Source organism: Ananas comosus, linkage group 3, assembly GCF_001540865.1.
Source record: "Ananas comosus cultivar F153 linkage group 3, ASM154086v1, whole genome shotgun sequence".
In the NCBI taxonomy this organism is placed as follows: Eukaryota; Viridiplantae; Streptophyta; class Magnoliopsida; order Poales; family Bromeliaceae; genus Ananas; species Ananas comosus.
In genome coordinates, this window is record NC_033623.1 from 12220954 (window position 1) to 12241250 (window position 20297).

At 35.3% G+C, this 20297-nt stretch overlaps 1 protein-coding gene and 1 long non-coding RNA gene across 3 annotated transcripts; one reads left to right on the forward strand and one right to left on the reverse strand.

The window, feature by feature from the left end:
• LOC109707224 (protein DETOXIFICATION 49) lies at positions 2614–4705 on the forward strand. The gene has a single exon (XM_020228358.1). The coding sequence runs from the start codon at positions 2921–2923 to the stop codon at positions 4547–4549; it is 1629 nt and encodes a 542-aa protein (XP_020083947.1). The 5' UTR covers positions 2614–2920; the 3' UTR covers positions 4550–4705.
• LOC109707225 lies at positions 7834–15936 on the reverse strand. 2 transcript variants are annotated; one of them, XR_002215442.1, is made up of 3 exons: positions 15854–15936; positions 11678–11779; positions 7834–8794 (listed from the first exon to the last, which is right to left on the reverse strand). It is a non-coding gene; the product is annotated as an uncharacterized LOC109707225 (long non-coding RNA). The 2 variants fall into 2 exon arrangements; XR_002215441.1 differs by lacking the exon at positions 7834–8794 and adding an exon at positions 9718–9998.

A 20297-nucleotide genomic window follows, 5' to 3' on the forward strand; every position in this document is an offset into this window, starting at 1 on the left:
TGGTTGGAGTTTGGTGGGATTAGATGGGGTTAGCTAATCCGGAATAATTTATTTGAGGTGGGGTTAGGTGGGGTTAGCTAACCCCACCTATTTTTTGGGATGTTTGGGGATAAAATCGGGGTTAAGGGGTTATTCCACCCCTTAACCCCCAACCAAACAAGGGCTTAGGTCCTGTTTGGATGTGTAAATATTTTATTCAGTATATTTTCATAATTTACTTAAGATGTTTATATATTTAGCAAATAGAAAGTATAATTAAATATTTATAATTGAATATTATATTCAGCTTTCAAATTATGTTTTTGGATAAGATGAACCACCTTATAAGTAAAATATATTATCATATCAAATCATAAATATCAAAACATCTCAATAAACTGATCGAATGTCCTTGACGCAAGTACTAAAGGGTTTGGTGGTTGATACCCGAAGTCCCAATTGTTCGAATCCTAGTTGATTCACATATCCAACTAAGTTTATTTCTAAAAAGAACTCACACAGCATACGAGCGTAGCGGAAATATGATCTTTTGTAAACGTAAGAGACGAAAATGATCACAGAAAATAAATACGAGGATAGCAAAGCAATAACGAAAATAAGAGAGTACAAAAACACAAGATTTATATGGTTCGGTCAACCATGAGTCGACCTCCGTTCATGGGCAAGATCATCTCAATACTTTTTTCGATTAATTCACGACACAAAAATACAAAGAAGTAGGTTGGATTACAAGAAACTCTCTCTTAGGAGCTCTTCACGTTTTTCTCAACGAAGCGAATAATATGCTACCTATCTCTCTGTCAAGTAAAAAAGAGAAAAACATCTCAACTAGCTTAGGTTGGTCTTTAGGTAATAAAAAATTAAACTGGTTTTAAATCGTTAATTAGTTTTTCTATAAAATAAAAACATATTTAATTTGATTTTTTAAAAAAATAAACAAAAAATGGAACCAGCGTTGTAACCAAATTACATATGTAATTAAAATGTTCCGCAGCGCACTCTAAGGACAATAAGAGGGGTATAGATTTGTAAACCATCAGCGACTTTGATGTGACGGCGCAAATGCATTTCACTGCTGATTAGCGTCAGGAGCATTCCATGTGTGTGCAAAATTTCCATGGTTACTGGGGCTGCACCTAGTGTGCTCCCCAGCAAAGAATATAGTTTGGAAATATGTTTAAAAATATAACCTAATTGATTACCCTGCCTAAATATAGTTTGGATATCGTTTGGATATATTTTTCTTCCTTAAGTGGGAATTATTAAGACTAAATCGAGAAATAAACTCATGAATTACTCAATTCAAACCAAATGCAATGAAATTTCGTTGACGTCGTCGCGTAGTTTGACAACAATAGTATCACAGCTATTCAACATATCAATGCAGTAACTGATCGTTCCTAGCGCAAGTGGCAAAGGGCTTGATGGTTGGTACCCGAGGTCCTAAGTTCGAATCCTAATTGGTTCATATTTCCAGCTAACTTTATTTCTAAATAAAATAAACGAAACGGATAGCATGCTACCTATCTCTTAAAAAATAAAATTAAAAAATAAAAAAAATCAATTAATGCAGTAGAAAATGAAAGGTTTACACATTATATAATGTGCAAATTTAATCCAATTAATATTGGAGGGAATTAGACCCACAACCTCATAAAATGAAGGATTTAGAATTGACTTTTGTATTATATTATATAAAAACTCAACTTAGTAGGAAACACAACTGGAAATATGTATTAACAACAGCTTATAACTAATAAAATCTGTAAAAATAAACAACGCAATCAAATTTTGAAATTAAAATACCGCTAACTAATTCAAATCAAATAAATTAAAAATTTTGATAGAAAAATTAAAATTTTAAAAAATTGAACAATCAAATCAAAATGGTCCATAATTCAGATATGTTCTACTCATTATTTCCTTATAATATTTTACAAATGCATGTTTGGAAGCTGAATAGTTATGAAATCGAATAAAAGTTGACCTTGGGCTCTAATCTAACATTATAATTAATTATTGTATTATTATTATTATTATTATTATTATTATAATTTTTGAAAAGGGGTGCTGCTCGCGATGCCTCGAGATCAACTAAAAATTAGTTGTTGGCAGAAAAGGGGAAAAATAAATATTTACAACATTTTCTTGTCATTTGACCGAGAATAATGTCTACTTAATTATATATGTTGCACTGGAAAAAACTATAAAAATTTTAAGCAACTCAATACCACAAAAAGTCAAATATTAAACGGTCAACGTAGATTAAATTAGGATAAATCATGAGCCGTAATATGTGTTATTCAAATGACCGTTCTAATAAAAAAAAAAAAGATGATTTTAAAAACAGTATTAGCATCTCTGCACGCATGCGTCCTACATACACCTATAAAGAAGTAATTAAAAAAATAACAAAACAACTCACATAAAGAGTTCTTTTTTAATACGCAAACGACTGATCAAACACGAAACAGACTGAAAAATATGTATTTAATACATGCAATCACGCGTACGATAAATTTGAAAAGCATGTAAAAGCGATGTACGAGGCAAAGATATAAAATAAAAATTCAACTTATTAAAGTATAATGACAGAGATTAAACGTGTTAAATATTGGAGTGGAAATTAAATCCATGACGTCACGAAATGGAAATTTCAAGGATTGGACCAAATCTGAAACAGTGATTGTTCCTGCGGAACATCCGACGCGTTACGCCGTTGCCTTATAAAGGCAAGGGCCCTTGCAATTTTAGCTCCATCCCTTCTCCGAGAGTTGTTTCCACACTAGTTTAGCTTCCACAGGGGAAGCATAAGGAATATTTGCTTGTACATCCAACATTCCCATTTCTAACTAACTCTCTCTGTTTTAGTTTTAAAACCTTTCTCCCTCCAAAACAACACACCCCAACCGCCGCAGCTATGTGTACCCACACCGTCCCAGGTTGTGCGGCTTGCGGCTGTGGCGGCGGCGGCGGCGGCATCGGTTTGCCGCTGGTCGAAAAGCCTCCTCCGGCGCCGGTCTTAGAGCGGAAGCCGCGCGTTGCGCTCGCGGCGGCTTTGGCCGAGGTGGGGCCGATTCTGGGCCTGGCGCTGCCCATGATCCTAACGGGGCTCATCCTCTACCTCCGGTCGATGATCTCGATGCTCTTCTTAGGCCGCATTAGCGGCCTCGCCCTCGCGGGCGGGTCCCTCGCCATCGGCTTCGCGAACATCACAGGGTACTCCGTGCTCTCCGGCCTGGCCATGGGCATGGAGCCCATCTGCGGGCAGGCCTTCGGGGCCCGCCGCCACGCCGTCCTCGGCCTCGCGCTCCAGCGAACCGTCCTCCTCCTCCTCTGCGTCTCGCTACCGATCGCGATCCTCTGGGCCTCGATGCGGCCCCTCCTGATCCTCTGCGGCCAGGACGAGGCCATTGCCGCCGCGGCCCAGTCCTACATTCTCTTCTCCCTCCCCGACCTCCTCCTCCAATCCTTCCTGCACCCCCTCCGCATCTTCCTCCGCACGCAGTCCATCAACCTCCCCCTCACCTACTGCGCGGCGCTCGCCATCGCCCTCCACCTACCCATCAACTACTTCCTCGTCTCCGTCCTCGGCCTCGGCATCAAGGGCGTCGCGTTGGCGTCGGTGTGGGCCAATTTGAACCTCCTCCTCTTCCTCCTCGGCTACGTGTACGTCTCCGGCGTGCACAAACGCACCGGGGGATTCGCGCTCTCCGCGGAGAGCTTCAGGGGGTGGGGATCCCTTTTGAGCCTCGCCGTGCCGAGTTGCGTCAGCGTGTGCCTCGAGTGGTGGTGGTACGAGATCATGATCCTTCTGTGCGGGCTCCTGAGCAATCCGCAGGCGACGGTGGCGTCCATGGGGATCCTGATTCAAACGACGTCGCTCATCTACATCTTCCCCTCCTCTCTCAGCTTCGGCGTGTCCACGCGCGTCGGGAACGAGCTCGGCGCAAACCGGCCCGACCGGGCGCGGCGAGCGGCCACGGTCGGTCTCGGCTGCAGCTTCGGGCTGGGACTGGTCGCGTTCGCATTCGCGGTGTCCGTGCGCAGCGTCTGGGCGCGCATGTTCACCGCCGATGAGGCGATCATCACGCTCACTGCGTCGGTGCTGCCGATACTCGGGGCCTGCGAGCTCGGGAACTGCCCGCAGACAACGGGGTGCGGCGTGTTGAGAGGGAGCGCGCGGCCGAAAGTTGGGGCCAACATAAACCTGGGGGCGTTCTACGGCGTGGGGATGCCGGTGGCAGTCGGCCTGGCGTTCTGGGCCGGGCTCGATTTCAAGGGACTGTGGCTCGGCCTGTGGTCGGCGCAGGCGGCGTGCGTCGTGCTCATGCTGGTCGTGAGCCGAAGAACCGATTGGGATTCGCAGGCCGAGCGGGCACAGCTGCTCACCGGAGCAGCCTCCCGTGGCGATGGAATCATCGGCAGCAGCATCGCCGAAGGTGACGAAAAGGCAATTGCCGGGAAAGCCGCGGCGGAGGACGACGGAGATGAAAAATCAAAATTGGCTATTAGCATAAAGATCGAGCATTCGATGACATTATCGTGATCCTAATTACCTTTTTTTATTATTATTATTTTTTTACCCCGTCTTACAGCTAAGACGAGGTAACGACATGCAACGTTGAGAGAGGCTCCTGTGCATTCTAAACCTCTGTTTTTTTTCTCTTTTTTTTTTGTGATATTTATATATATATTTTTTTATTTTGCACCTTCTTGTTCATTTTTTTTCTTTTAATTATGAAGTTTTTTTTGCAAATAGCCCCCTGAGCAATTTTTATTTTAAAAATAGTCCTATCAAAATTAAAATTGTAAAAATGGTCCTGTCCTTGCCACGCAGGCGCCACATCAGCGCCACGCGAGTAGGGCTGGGGCCAGGGTATTAAGTTGAATACAGTTCACCGTGTTTAAACACGGTGAATGGTCCGTCGTGTTTAGTACGTATTTTTTGTATATTGAAAAGTAGAATAAGAAGTAGGGATGTCAATAGGTATGGATATCCGAAATATTATCTGAATCCAAACCCTAATATATATATATAATAGTATTAATTTTTATTCTTAGATTTCATCCGTATAGATTTTTAAAACCGCTGGGTTGGATGAAGATTAAAGAATAAAAATTATTAAACATTTTATATATTGTATAATAAACAAAATAATATTTATATATATATATATATATATATAATTTATTCGGGTTTGAATTCGGATAATATTTCGGATATCCATACCTATTGACATCCCTACTTCTTATTCCACTTTTCAATATATAAAAAATACGTAACAAAAAATACGTACTAAACATGGTGAACCATTTACCGTGTTTGAACACGGTGAATGGTTCACCGAGTTCAACTTAACACACGGGCCCCGCTCTGCCCGCGTGGCGCTGACGTGGCGCAAGCGTGGCAGGCCCAGGGCCATTTTTGCAAATTAAATTTTGACAGGACTATTTTTAAAATAAAAATTTGCCAGGGGTCTAAATGCCAAAAAAGCCCTTAATTATGGGTTGAGAAAAAAGGTATCAAAATGGTTTACACAATTAATTATTTTTAAATTTTAAAATATGAGAATACGGGTGCGCAAATGTCGAGATGGACGGGTCTAATCACGTGTTCAATGAGCAATTTGGACCACATCACAACTGGATCGAGTCTCTATCACGATTGGATCGAGTCTCTTATCTTATGAAGACTCGGTCGCCCGATGGGCGGACCAACCATTTTGGATGGAAAATTCTACAATCGAATCATCGAATAACTGTTTTAAATTTTTAATTTCAAAATTTAAAGATTCATAAAAGTAGTTTATATGGACGCCGTGGCCTATATCCTAGCCGTTGAATGCAGTGGTCTGACTATTCAAAATCGGTCAAACCGAATTCCCGCGTTAAATTTTGGCGGGTACACTGATGTGAACTTTTTGCAGTAGAGCCCCCACTATGTTAGTGGCGATTACTACTTCAACTACGTCGACTGGGAAATAAGACGCACCGTTGAATCGAAACGGGTCAAATGCGAAAAGAGAAGTAGACGGGGAGGTCAGAGGCCGTCGAAGATTTTTCTGCATATGCATTATTTTCCTGAGTAGAGTTTCACATCAGAATATGTTTTAAAAGAATATATTAAAAACACAGTTATTTGAATCCTCCACCTCATCAAAACTTAAGGAAACTTGATTATAAGTTAGTCTAGTTGTCGGAGAACAGTGTCTTAATCAACAAATACTTCAATTAAATGGAAGGAGTAGGAGTTTGATTGGATTTAAATTCATAAACTTCTGCTCAGATACTATGTGAGACAACTAATTACTCTAGCTATATTTAAACAGTAACTGATGAGCATTAAGTGAACACTGCAATGTTCCTCATGGTTCATACACGTCCAAGAACTTCATATTCTTATTGTTTTGCCGAACTTGGCACTGATAAACGAGATGTACGGACCTAATATGGTAATAGTATAAATTTGAGCATAAAAATCATTGCCCACATTGTCAAATTTCTTCTATTCATGTTCCTTAAAAAAGAAATTTTAAGTACTTGAGACTTATAACACTTAGCTTAGTAGTCTTCTTTTGATCCCCAGTTTTTGTCAAATAATATGAAACAATCATTATACTCTAAAAGCTTAGGAATACTTTTTAAGTTTAGACTCAAGACTTTTTTATAAGCTCATTATGTGAACTTGAATTAAATGGAAGAAAATCAATTATACTAGATGTCTGTCGTAACTCGAACTCAGAACAGAAGGTTCTGATACTATATTAAATAATATAAAATAACTATTATACTCTAAAAGCTTAAAGAGTATCCTTCAAGTCTAAACTCGAAACATCTTGATGAATTCATGGCTTGTACTTGAATTAAATAGAAGAAAATCAATTATACTAAAAGTCAAACGTAACTCCAGCTTAGTCTCCTGCTCTGATAATATATCAAATAATATGAAAAAATCATTGTACTCTAAAAATCTAAGAGTACCCTTCACGTCTAGACATGAGACTTTTTAATAAGTACATGACGTAAACTTAAATTAAATAAAAAAAAATTAATTAGTCTGACGTAATTCGAACCCATGATCTCCATCTCTAATACTATATTAAATAATATGAAATAACTATTGTACTCTAAAAGTTTAAATTGGTAGAGAACGATATATTTCTACATTTAACAGTTTTGCTACAGTAGTATATAGTTCTGTAACAACATTGTAGACATGTTGGAGCATAACCACAACACACATGTAGAGATACAATTTGTTTCAGCTACTAATGCATAAATATACTCCGTATCCGTACAGCATCCACGCTGTGCTTAAAACTATGTTTTTATCCATCGAGTCAACACTTATTAAGGACGCCCTTAAAAGCCCCTTGAGAAGCATTTCAAACACCTCAAAGGTCACACTCAACTCAAGCATAATTTTTTTATGCCCAAAAGGGCATCTATCTCCAAGGAACTCGGTGTCCTTTATAAATATTTCTTAGGGTTGACATAAAACGCTTACAACTGTTATTATCAAGAAGGCCACGGCATTTCTGACAAGTCAATAGGGATTGCGATTGGCCGCTTCCCCTTATTTATTATTCAATTAATCCAACATATTCAACTCTTTTGTTTACATATGCACGCATATCTCTATCAAGTTATGTAGACAAAACAGTTTCTACAGTGTCAATCAACGAATACCTGTGTAGTTTCTTTGGTTATTAAATTGTACTTTCCAGAGCAGAATCACGAGCTCCATCCCGAGAAACATATAAAGAAATGGTTCTGATTCTTCTCCTTTCGAGTCATTTGAAGTTCACTGTGCTATTTGCTCAAAAAGATTCAAATTAAGAGTCGCCGTGTCGGGTCAGCAGTTTACAAACATGTAGGCTAGTACAATCCCAGTAACATAGATGACACTTTATGATTGATTTAATATCGCAATCAATGGTGAGACAGAGATTTATCGCCGCATAACCAATCACCCAATTTTCTTTGATAAGAGTCCCTCGGGGCCGAGTTGCCCCACTCTTGTAGCTTAATTCATCAGTTTAATGAATAAAGCGGATAGCGTGCTATCTTTTCTCAAAAAAAAAAAAAAAATTCTCTGATAAGAAAAGTCAGATCTGCATCATATGATGGCCTCCTTTTTCCATTTAAATTCTTCTAAAATCTTTGTATAAATCCAAGCTCAACTATGATTTTCCTACATTTCCAGGTCTGTGAGTCTACTGGCCCTTGTTCTTTGTAATCATAGTGTTTCTCTAATTGGGCGACTTGTGTATGAAAACATCAAAATCAACTCATTGAACATTCTTAAAGCATAATTTAGTAATAAAATTTAACAGATTTGTCACAATCTAGAAGATTCCAATCCACTCTAGTTGATTGTCTTGCCACTTTCATAGATGAAAACATCAAGACGTACCCACTGATCGAAACAGTGAAAAATATCATTAGTTCGCCATCTTAACTGCAATAGCAGCTTCAATTCCAATCAGAATGCACAATGACCATATCTCTTACCGCATTGATCGTTTGCTTAATTGCCTCTTCTTTTAGATTATCTGATGGATCAGTTATAACAGAACAGTGATAAGACATGCTGTAGACTGTAGTTGACTCGATTTCTCTCTCACATCCAATTTCCAACTTCTTGTTGCAAGTAGTATTTGAAACTTCAAACTAGAGCTTCTTCATATTGGACAGTAATTCACTTTTCAACGCAGCAGAAGCACTTATTGAACGTAAACCAATATGGCTCTTCATATTCTCCTAAGGAATTTAACTCAGCCTGTGACACCTAATTAGAAAAAGAGCTAAAAAACATTAATACGATTGGTCTCTCATCTCAAATATTTGTTTTCGTTCAAACTAAGCATGCTTAGCAAGGCCAACATGTCGACCAACCATCACAATTACTTCACCATTGCATGTAGCCACTATTTACTAATCCAAGAAAAGAGTACAGTTCAAGTTAAGAGATCATGGCCAATACAAAAGAAAAGGAGGCAGGGGTTTTCTATTGTTTTGTTGGGGGGGTTGGTCAGGAGAGGGGAGTTGGCGTGGGGTGGGGTGGGGCAGAGCGGTGGGAGTGGGCGGTTGGGGGGAGGGAGCATGTCTAGTGGTAAGGGAAACACAGAAGGCCATCAAAGGCTTTGACCCAGGCGTGCTTACCAGAGCCCCTCAAAAAGACTTTTGAACTTCCTCCTCCCTCCACTTGGCTTTATGTGCAAGGTGATGCAAACCTCTATGTTCCATCCATAATTTAATATTGAAAAAGTTCTTGGTCAATCCTAAAACACTATCCCCCCAATTGTTGCAATTTAGAATTTCAGGGTAATGAAAGTAAATTTAGGACCTGTTTGGCTCTGTCGTAGCATCTACTGTTATTTGACGAAGTACTATCTAGATAATGCTACCAGCAGACACGTTATATTATGTACATTTAACAAACTTTTTTCTATGGCAGAATTAGAAGTACCAAATTAACAGTTCTAGTTTTCGAAGCTCAGAGACTTGACTTCTTTTTCGCCCTACAGCATAAGCTCTAGATTTTTGTCTTTGCCAAATACTCTCCAAAGGCTTAAAGCAAATGCAAAAATGAGACCAAATAGGCACTTTTGAATTAAAATCAAACTTTTTGGCGGAATATTCACCTAGCCCTACTACTTTCTCAACTACATTAAATCTACTAGGCCATGCAGCAACTAGGAAGTACTGAAGTAATAACAAGTTCTGAAAGCATAAACTTCATTTTGGTACTTCTCAGGTAGTAAGAAGCTATCAGTCAGATCATTAAGATGGTTCCAAAGTCCAAAAAATACTATTTAAACAGCACTACACACTACAACACAATCATCTTTCTACTGTTACGGGGAATTGCACTAATTTAGAAGTTATTTTTGGGTAAGCAAAAGCAATGCTAATTTGACTATACCGCCCCGATCATCAGCTTCAGGTGCTGATGATCACACCAAGGCTGGTGGGTCCACATCCATCGGAGCCTGAGGAATATATACAGCATGGTTTTATAGAGAACATAGCTGGCAAATAATTAAAACTAATACCATTGACATTTCGAATTATCTTAAGGGCTTTGACTATTTTCGAGTAAAACATTTTTTTCGTAAGTTGATATTAATATATCAAGTTTGCTCCCGCATGACTCATTGTCCTTATTAAAGACTTGAAATTTTTTTATTTTTGAGGGGTCAACAGGCGTGAACAGAAGAATGATAGAGTATATCTAATTATTTTTGTGGGTTTAATCCTATGTTAAGTACAAGTTTGTTCATTTGTTGAGCTGGACATTATGGTTTTGTTAGTTGAGGTTCAAACACACCAAGACAACACATGGTAGCTTTAAGAAATATACTCCTTAACTAGACTTATTTCATTTAATGTGCACTAATAATGTAGCAAATATTTGTACATAGAAATGGTACCATTATAAACTGGTTGACAACGAACCATCACTTAAATCAAGGCTTAATTTTAAGTCAATGGCTAAATAACAAAAAGATAACATGCAATGAATTATGCCTACATGTGTAGCATGTCTGCCTTGACTGATCCATCAATGATCTCTTTGTTGTTTAGCTGATAATATATCCAGGATGGAAGTCACTCCGATAGGTTGTCGAAATTGACTTTCAAAAGTAAAAAATTGCTAAAAGTACTTCGTTGATTTTAATTTATAATTGAATTTTCATTATTTGGCCGGTGCATGTTTTAAAAGAAATTTAAAAAAATTAATAATTGTTTAAAGAGTTGATGATTTTTTATTGTAATATTGGTTTAATATTTGAGTAAACTACAAGCTATAATATAATTCTTTCTTTTTGGAATTTGAATGTACTTTTTTTGGATCAGTGAACTAGTCGCAGTACGATGAAGCAACTTGGCACCTCAAAATTTGTCATTTAGCCACAGAAAGAGTTGGTCAATCAATGATAATGTCCTTATCGGATTTATCTGATTGTCACATAGTTTTCCTTTTATACAAAAACAGGTGCAGAACACAACAGATTAAGAGGGGGAAAAAAAAGAAGCATTGAGAGTAGACTCAAGAACGATCAATAAGTATATGTTTGTAAATTTCCAAATTTCAAAAAGAACATAACTTTCCTTGGCTCACCAATCACCAATACTACGACTAAGAGGAACAAACATGCACTGCTCAAAAATAGCAATTTTTGTTCAGCTAAAGCCTAGTTGTGACTTGTCTCATGCAAGCAAATGCACTACTAATTGAGAAAATGAAGTTCATTTGTAATTTCCCAGCTTAATCAATTAACATCTTACCCTACCAATGATTCTAAGATGAATTATCTGGAGACTTAAAACAGAATAATAAGTTTTTAAATATCCTGAATCACTTTGGTTAATGTGAATTTTCCAGAGAAAATGCCACTTGAACATTAGTTCAAATAGTGAACTATACAGTCCTGACCAATATTATGAGAGTTAGTGGTATTAGATTGTTTATTTATCTTCTCTGGTGATGACCAGTAGAAGCTAAAGAATATATGAGAAATAACAGCAAATTTCATTATTTCAATACCAACTATCATGAAACGCTAGAAATGCACAAAATTATCAAACAACTCTGTATTCAAGAAACACCCAAAAGTACAGCACTAATGCATAAAAAGAACTTGCATTATGTGAAGGTTTGACTTACATTTCTTGAGTATTTTGGGTGTCGACTTTTCCCGGGAAAAATCATGGCATTGCACCAAAAAGGTCATCTCACTTTGTTCATAAATTCACAACCTCAACGTATCTGCCAATGCGACCATCAAAATGTCAACCGGGAGTGCATGCACAACAAAATGACTAGGGTTGTGCTCTTATACTAACATCAATGCATCCTAAAAATCAGAGGAAATTTTTTTTATAAAGGTTCAACAAATTATATCATCATAGAATATACCGAGAGTGTTACAACTTGTGTATTGCGGTCCAACAAGCACAATTTTGGCAAAATTTGTACACAAAACCAGTGCATAATAGATTGGACTTGGGATTGATAATCATCACACAAGCCTAACATCGAAGAATCGTCACATGTATAAGGGAAACATGCTAAGCTTATCTTTCTTGACTGGTTCACAAATGAATGAATGATCTCAAATAAGATGATCAAATACCATCATAATAATAGCTCTGGTGGTTGTTTTAATACAATTTCCTTTTAATATTGATACAAAATGATGGTGTTATAGTTTTCCAATCAGGTTTCGTAGCGTACAGGATTTGATAACCAACATCTTCATTAACTAAAGTGAGACATTATCCTGAGACTGGTTTTTTATTCTCCAATCATTCTCTTCTGGTCAAAAGTAGTTCTCCCTAAGTTAAAAATGTATTGGAAAAAAAAGAAAATTTGCTAAATACTTAGTTTAAAGGGTTGCTTTCCTGTGTTGTCAGTGTTTTAAATGTATGCAAGTCGTGTACACTCCAACTACGGGAATGAGAAAAAAAATAGAGAGAACGAATGCTATTTCACCGGATGGCTGCGAAATGGTTCAAATAAGACAAAATGTAGTTAGACTTCACAAAGTCATCGTACGATCAATATAAGAGTTGGTTGATGAAAGGCGATGTCCAAACTTCAAAAAACTCTAAATAGTTCCATTCTAACTGGCGTGTTAGTTCTTCTTTTCCAAAATCATTTAAAGGAAAAGGAAATCGATTTCATAAATCTAAATAAATAGTACTAGTACAATTAATATCCATTCTGACGTATCATGAAGTAAACTCCACAATTACATTAAAGAGAGAACCTTAGTGGATATTGAAAGGAAATGTACAAAGAAATTAAAAAGTTTTCCACCTTTTGCACTTCATATTCTCTTTATTAGATGTTATTTCTTGTAATGTCTATACAAATCTACACTAGTAGAGGGGAAACGAGAGAGATCATATAAACAAAGAACCTTCAGGACATATCTGCATGAATGAAAGTCTGATACCATTGGATAGCTCTGGTTTCTTGAAACGGTAGAAATGTTCAACTTTTGTTTCATATACACCCTATGATTCAAACCTGATGCATTCAGTTGATTAGTATTATTCCTTTTGCACCGATTTTTTTTTTTTCATTCTACGTTTCTACATGAGATAAAAGTAAAATTTTTGTTTGAATGGCACTATTCCAGTGGCTTTGTTAATTGATAGACACAATTGTGAGTTGTGATGATTTTGCAACCCATAAATTACTTAAATAAATGAGCTTGTTGCATCCACTTCGCCACAAATCAAAATGACATCCTAGATATAACAGTAAGGAAATTTATTTTTCAGATATGTTATTGCATTATGTATGTTAACAGGCTGCATATATCAGTTTGAGATGCTAATAGATTACTGTTTAAAGCTCCACTCTTTTACCTCAGCAGTTCCTTACAGAAACGCAAGAAAAAATAAGAACATTAATCATTTGCCAAGGCCTAGACTATGATCGAAGCGAGTTTTTAATTCATTTTCAATAAGTATACGCTGATGCATACCCAGGACCTTGAACCTTAATTGGTTTTAGGCTTATTTGGAAGCTTTTGCAAATAAGTCTTATACAGTTAGCTGTCAAATAAAATTGTCCATTAAAATTCTGCAACAGTTTCCTGCTGAAGCTAGAGCAAAAACTTAAAATCCAAGCTTCCACTTTTGGTGGCCCAAAAGCCCTTTCCAGCTTCTTTGTCAAGCAGGAGTTATAAACTTTTTTGGGTACAAAATGCCTGGCTTCAATTCTCAAGTAGAGGAAGTTGTATTAGAAACCAGGCCAAAGAAGAATTCACGTATTTCCACCTCAAATTTCTGAATCAGCTGATTAGCCCTTCCAATCAGATTAGCTATTAAGGATTAGGTTCAAAACTTTCCACTTTATGTGGACTTACTACCCAGGAAGATTTAGAAAAATAGGCTTGCGTTTGTAAGTGTTACTCGTCAAAACTTGGCGGTTGACATCATATACAAAACTTTAACTAGTGGTAGGAAGGCATTTAGAAATACTTTCAAAGAAGTAGTCAAATGTCCTCTCAGTCTAACGGAAACATACGACCATACAAAATTTTCAGAATAGAATACTGTGAAAAATCTCAAGGTTAAATGAAATGCAAAAGTGGCAACTAAGGTTAGAAATTTGACTAGTCCAACCATTTACTGCATGGAAAGTTATGAGGTATTATGAGAAATGCAGTGTTGACGACTCAGCACGTTAATGCAATAGTATATAGCAAATACCCAAGACAACAGAAAGGAGGTTAAACAAATCTGATACTTCCGACAACCATCAATGTAATCTTAACTGATATTGGCAACAAAATATTAAATAATTGAAAATGATTTAAGAACAATGTGCAATATGAGTGGTCCAAGAATAGACAGTTGAGAAGCGGCAACTTAAGTTGGAAGTGGGAGCTGTCCATTTATTTTTTGGACCACTCAAAAATGGAGTCAAGTTGTAAAGTGGTCCAGCCATTTGTTGGATTTAAAGTATGGTATACTATGATAACCACAGTTGTCATCATCGCAATGCACTATAGTGTTAAAAATATGTCACAATTAGAAAAGGAGTATCTATCTGACATTCCTTATGATCAATCACCTTGCCTTAACAAGTATGAGTGAGGTTAGATTAATCTGTGCAGCATCCTTGTCCTTCGAGATGAGAGGGGAGATTGGAAAATCATTAAAATATCAGGAACAATTGATGACGAGTTAAACAATTAAGAGATACCGTTTGTCCATAATCAGCATATGTACAGCGGAATCAACAGCTTAAGCCGAGTACGCTTTCTTTGGTGAACTTTGAGACCACTGCAGGAAAGTTACTCTAGGTTTGATAACGTAGTTGATACTGTTATGTGGAAAGGAGAATAACTTGATTATTTTCACAACATCTTGAACATCAAAGCTTAATCCCAGTGAAGTAGCAGAGAAACCAAAGAGACCACTAGGCACATAAGAGTTTTAATTATAAAATTGAGGGAATAGAAGAAGGTATTCAAACTTGCACTACTCTAAAAGCTTTTTTCCTACATTAATTTCTTATCAAAAGAATAAGCTCAAAGGAGAATAAAAAGCATAACTAACCTTATAGACATAGTTACATGCAGCATTTGAACAAGTCATCAACTTTAGCAATTTTAAGATTGTAGTAACTAGTATCAACCAATCTTAATGAATCATGCCGAAATATTAACCATTAATATCACCGGATTACACACTATAGCACGAAATCTAGCAAAGAGAATTGGCTTAAACTACTTCAATCGGAAGTTGAAATGCTACATTCACTGAGTGTGCCTACTACGTACAAAAAGATCTAAGCTCGTCTATGATTATTAATGGGACTCCACAGATACTGAACAAAATTAAGTTTAGTTTGTTGCTACCCAAAAGCATCATTTCCTACCTCGTCTTTGCGTGCCGAATATTTCAAATGGACTTCTCCGTCTTCGTTCGTTTACTGTTCGTTTTGCACTAAAATGTTACATGTAAAATGCGATCTTCGCATTGTAACTAATAATGGCGCTAAAATAGAAAATATGAATACGATAGCTCTGTTCGTTTTTGTGCTATTTCATCAAAATCTCAGGGTTTTACAATTCCAAAAGAAAATCCCTGCTCATATCACATCTTATTTACAAATTTAAGGCAAAAAAAATATGAGATGCTTCCAATAATACCAGAAAAGAGAAGAAAAATTATGAAAAAATTTAAGGGAAAATCTACGGAAATATCAGGAGATCGCACTAGTGAACCATTAGGGTTTAGAGAACGAATCAATCGATTGATTTGTAGCGAAAACAAAAAAAAAAAAAAAACAAAAAGGAAGAGGAGATTGGGGATTTACTTGAGGTAGGGTTTACTGAGATTCAATGAGATGATTTGAGACATCGCTCGAACGAGACGAAGAGGCCCCCGCGCGATGTAAATGCGGGAAAAATGAGTTCGCTCCACGAGTATGTTTCGTTATGGTGGGGTCGACACGTGGACCTATCACAGCTAGTCAAACAGTGTTTCTTGGTCAACGTTTCGAGTCAACGCGAGTCAAGTGGAGCTTAGACCTGAGGTTTTAAGTGAGGTCCGAATCGGATCGGGCTAAGTCAAGTTTGGTTTAGACCCGAATATTTACTTAACCCCGAGATGAGCATACTCTGTTTGGCTCTGTTATAAGCACTACTAGTCACAATTTGTCATACTATCTTATTTGACTAGACTGAAGCCCGCATCGATAGCAAAATATGATAAAAAGTGCTTCTCATCATCACAGCATTGTGTAATAGATAAGCTTCGCATCGATAGCAAAATATGACAAGTGTTTCTCATCATCGCAGCGTTGCGTAATAGATAAGCTTAAAGTAGTTGAGTTTACATGAAATTAGATTAAAAAGGAAATCGTGCTTACATTTTCAGAAGTATTTGATAACGATATATGAAAAATTGGGTCTCGATGTTATCTTGTCGAGCCATCTCGCAAAAGTGAAATATGAAGGAGTTACTATCTCAACTCAGTCCATTTTGAAGATTTGTCTTAACTTCATTCTTTTTTCGATTGACACACTAATATTTGCTTATCTTATTTCACATTATTATACTTTGTTTATTTAAAAATTTTAGCAGAAAATTTTCTAGATAATAACATACACTAAATGATCTGTGCTCGGTCTTACTTTTCTGTTTTATACTTGATTAGTTATCTTCAGTATTAGTTAAAATCTTGAACTCTAACAAATATCTTATTTTGTGGTGGGAGATAATCCTATCTTAGAAATTTATATTATTATTACCACTGTATTGTCACTGTAGTGAATCTTTTTTACATCATGTAGTGTAATTTGATTTTTCCTAAAGAAAAACATATCAATTATTTTTTTATTTATTTTTTAAAATACAAATTGAGTCAAAAATATAAAGCAATTAGGTACAATCAGTTGAGGATTCTGTCACTAAAGTGTATTTTGATTACATAGTGCATTTTGATTATGTCACTAAAGTTGATGTTTCCTCCCATTTTCGAAGCTATTGAGGTTTGCTTTTATCATTATAATAACACTATGGAATTGGCTCAAGTGCTCCCCAAGACAATTTAATTAACAATAAAGTACAATAATTAGGAATCAAACTTAAAACAAGGCGAGCATGGAAAAGTTATGTTAAGCACTGCGCTTCACATGGAATTTTTTAGTATTTAGATTACTTCTAGAAGCTCAATTGTCTCCTGTGCTCATTTTGGAGGTTGATAATATAAAAAGTCAAACTGAATCTATATTTTTCTAACCTAAAAAAAGTAATAATTAAAAATAAAAACTCAAACTATCTATATAAATAGATAATATGAATGCGCAGGATTGTTATACCTAATGTGTTCTCTAATATCAGCAGGGAAAATAGCCATAAAAATTAAAATTACAACAATCTATTTCTCACGTAATCTTAGACTTTGTTATACAGTGAAAAAATATGAAAACAAATATATATCTTTTAATATTATAAATATCGCAATAAATCAATTACAAAAAAACCTTCTACGATTCTACTAGAAAATAAAAAATAAAAAAAAACATATTTCTATATCCTTTCAGCTCAATTAATTTTGCTTAATAGCATTAGAATACCCTTGATATCAAATGGCCATTAAATATTGAGCCCAAACATTAATTGTTTCAATTGGGATTTTAGTTCGAAACGCTAGTGTGCGAGTAAAAATATTATAAAATTGTTCAAAATGACCTGGTCAATAGGTTTGGGTCTAATTGGGTCGGCGTGCGAGTAAGAATATTAAATTGTTCAAATGGTCTTGGGTCTGATTGGGCCGGTCAATTTCGTTGGATTTTAGTTGGGAGGGATCTTCAGCCCAACCAATGAGAAAATTCGTTGTGCTAATTTCCAAAAATTGGCCTACCACAGTTTTTATTTTTATTTTTTAAGACTCAATCAGATAAAGTAAATTCTTTAACTTAATTTGAAATAATCTGAAGTAAACAAATCACAATTTTCGGCCTAAATTTGAATTCTTTTTAAAAAAAATTATAGATTGTTTTATACAATTAAACAAAATTTTAAACCAAGAACTTTTTCTTATTACCAAGGGATGTAAACGAAGAGGATAGGGAGAGTGAGTGGTTCCTATATCTTAACATATAACTAGTGTAGGGCCCCACGCTTTGCGGCGGGTAAATAATATTTTATCAAATTTAAATATTTTAATTTATATAAGTTTTAATAAATAATTTGTGGTATTTTAGCAAATTTAAAAATTTTAATTTATACCCAATCCAAACGGGCCTAAGTGTATCAAATATGATACAGGGGATTATTTTCTGCCTATATAAAAATATGTACTATATTATATATGTGTAATAATAAATTATCTATAGATGAACATATCAAATCTTGGTGGCATTGTGTATTAAAAATTAATAGAAAAATATAAAGAAAAAAAAACCAATTGGTTAACTTACACTAAGTTTTTAATTGATTATCTTATTCTCTAATCAAATGAATATATTAATTTGATCAGAGAAATCTACTTTTTCCATGAAGGATAATGATGTGAATTGGCTAAAAATATAAAAAACTGGGACGCTATGAATGCATGACAAAAAAAAAAGAAAAGGAGAATAAGGTAATCTAATTGGGAAAGCAAGAAAAGAAACAATATTATTGACCAAAAACCTAACAAATTTTTCACTCTACTCTAGCCAATATTTATAGTGTGCTTATAATTGTAAATTTTTATAACTGTTATCTATGAAAAAGAAAAGACAATATAGAAAAGAGTAAATGATGAATTTAATTTTCTTATTTAATTTCTATTTGATGAACTGCCAAACTAAAAAAAATATTATTGATAACTTTATTTAAAGATTCCACCCTTAGAAAAAAAAACGGTCAAATTAAATGTGCATTAATTTATAAATTTTTATTTGTTTAAAGTAGAGAATGAAGTTAATTACTATCGATTACTAACAATGGAAGCCAAAAAAATTATTATATATATGACAATATTGGATTAATTATATATATTAATTATATATTAAAGTATAGTTATTATTGTGATTTATGAAGCTAATTACTTTCGGTTACTAATCATGAAAGCCAAAAAGATTATTGACAATATTAGGTTAATTATATGTATTAATTATATATTAAACTATAGTTATTATTGTGATTATATAGTTATATCAATTATTAATTATTAAATTTCTCATTTTGTTCTTTCAAAGGGGGATGAAAGATAACTTGCCATGTGGCAAGAATTATTCTGGCTTCATATAGTTTTATAGATATTTAGGATTAATTTCATATAGATTTTTGTAAATATTGTGAATTGTAAATATATCACTATAAAGTTCAACTTTTATATATTGTTTTTATAAAAATTCTAATGTTTTTAAATATATTTCTCTGGTTTGTTACCGTTAAAACAATGTCTATTTTATAGGTGAAATGACCTGTTTGATATTACAAATATATCCCTCAAAATATCTCAACTATTAATTAAAAAGAAATAAAAAGATTAAGACTAAGATTAAGTATTACCTATGGTTACCTAATTTTTTTTGACGGATCATAACGGTAGAAACATATTTAAAATACTTTTGTAAGAATAACATATGAAAGCTGAACTTTACAGGGATATATTTGTAATTTACTATCTGTATAAAATTAAGCCTAGTATTTATTGCCCGGCTTAACACTCTATTCATAATAAGATAGGTCAGATCAAAAGGAGTGAATTTTGAAGAATCTTTTAGCGAATCAAAATAGATCATCACCTCTCACTTTAATTTCTTGACGGATTGTGGCGGATTGAGAATGAATAACTTTTTCTTTATTTGTTGCTCCGAGTTGTAGTCTTATTCGAAGCGAATTAGAGCGGAAGCTTCACCATACCGGATCCATTTGTATCCTTCATCGTAGCCAACCGAATCTCGCCAACAGATTTCAAATTACATCTTTTTTTTCTTTTTTTCTTTTTTTTTTTCTAGTCTCCTTTTACTACTACTAATTCTAAGCGCGGAATCTCTCATTTTCTCTTTGATTACTCAATAAAAGACACGACTCTCCGGATAACCTATTCAAAACCTATTCATTGAGATCATTAAGAGAAGAAAATAAGAGGACGCTAAAAGATAAGGTTCAAATATATAAAGCCCCTCTTACAATAGCCCTTTTTAAAATGGACCCTTCGTTTTTAATTTAATACCTTTTGAATTTTTTTGACTTGATTGGCTATTGCAAAATAACTAAATTAATTTTTAAATATTAAATTTGATAAAATTGTTGAGTAA

What these genes read in the sequence shown, in the direction of transcription:
- LOC109707224 (XM_020228358.1), top strand. Translation starts at nt 2,921, where the DNA reads ATGTGTACCCACACCGTCCCAGGTTGTGCGGCTTGCGGCTGTGGCGGC.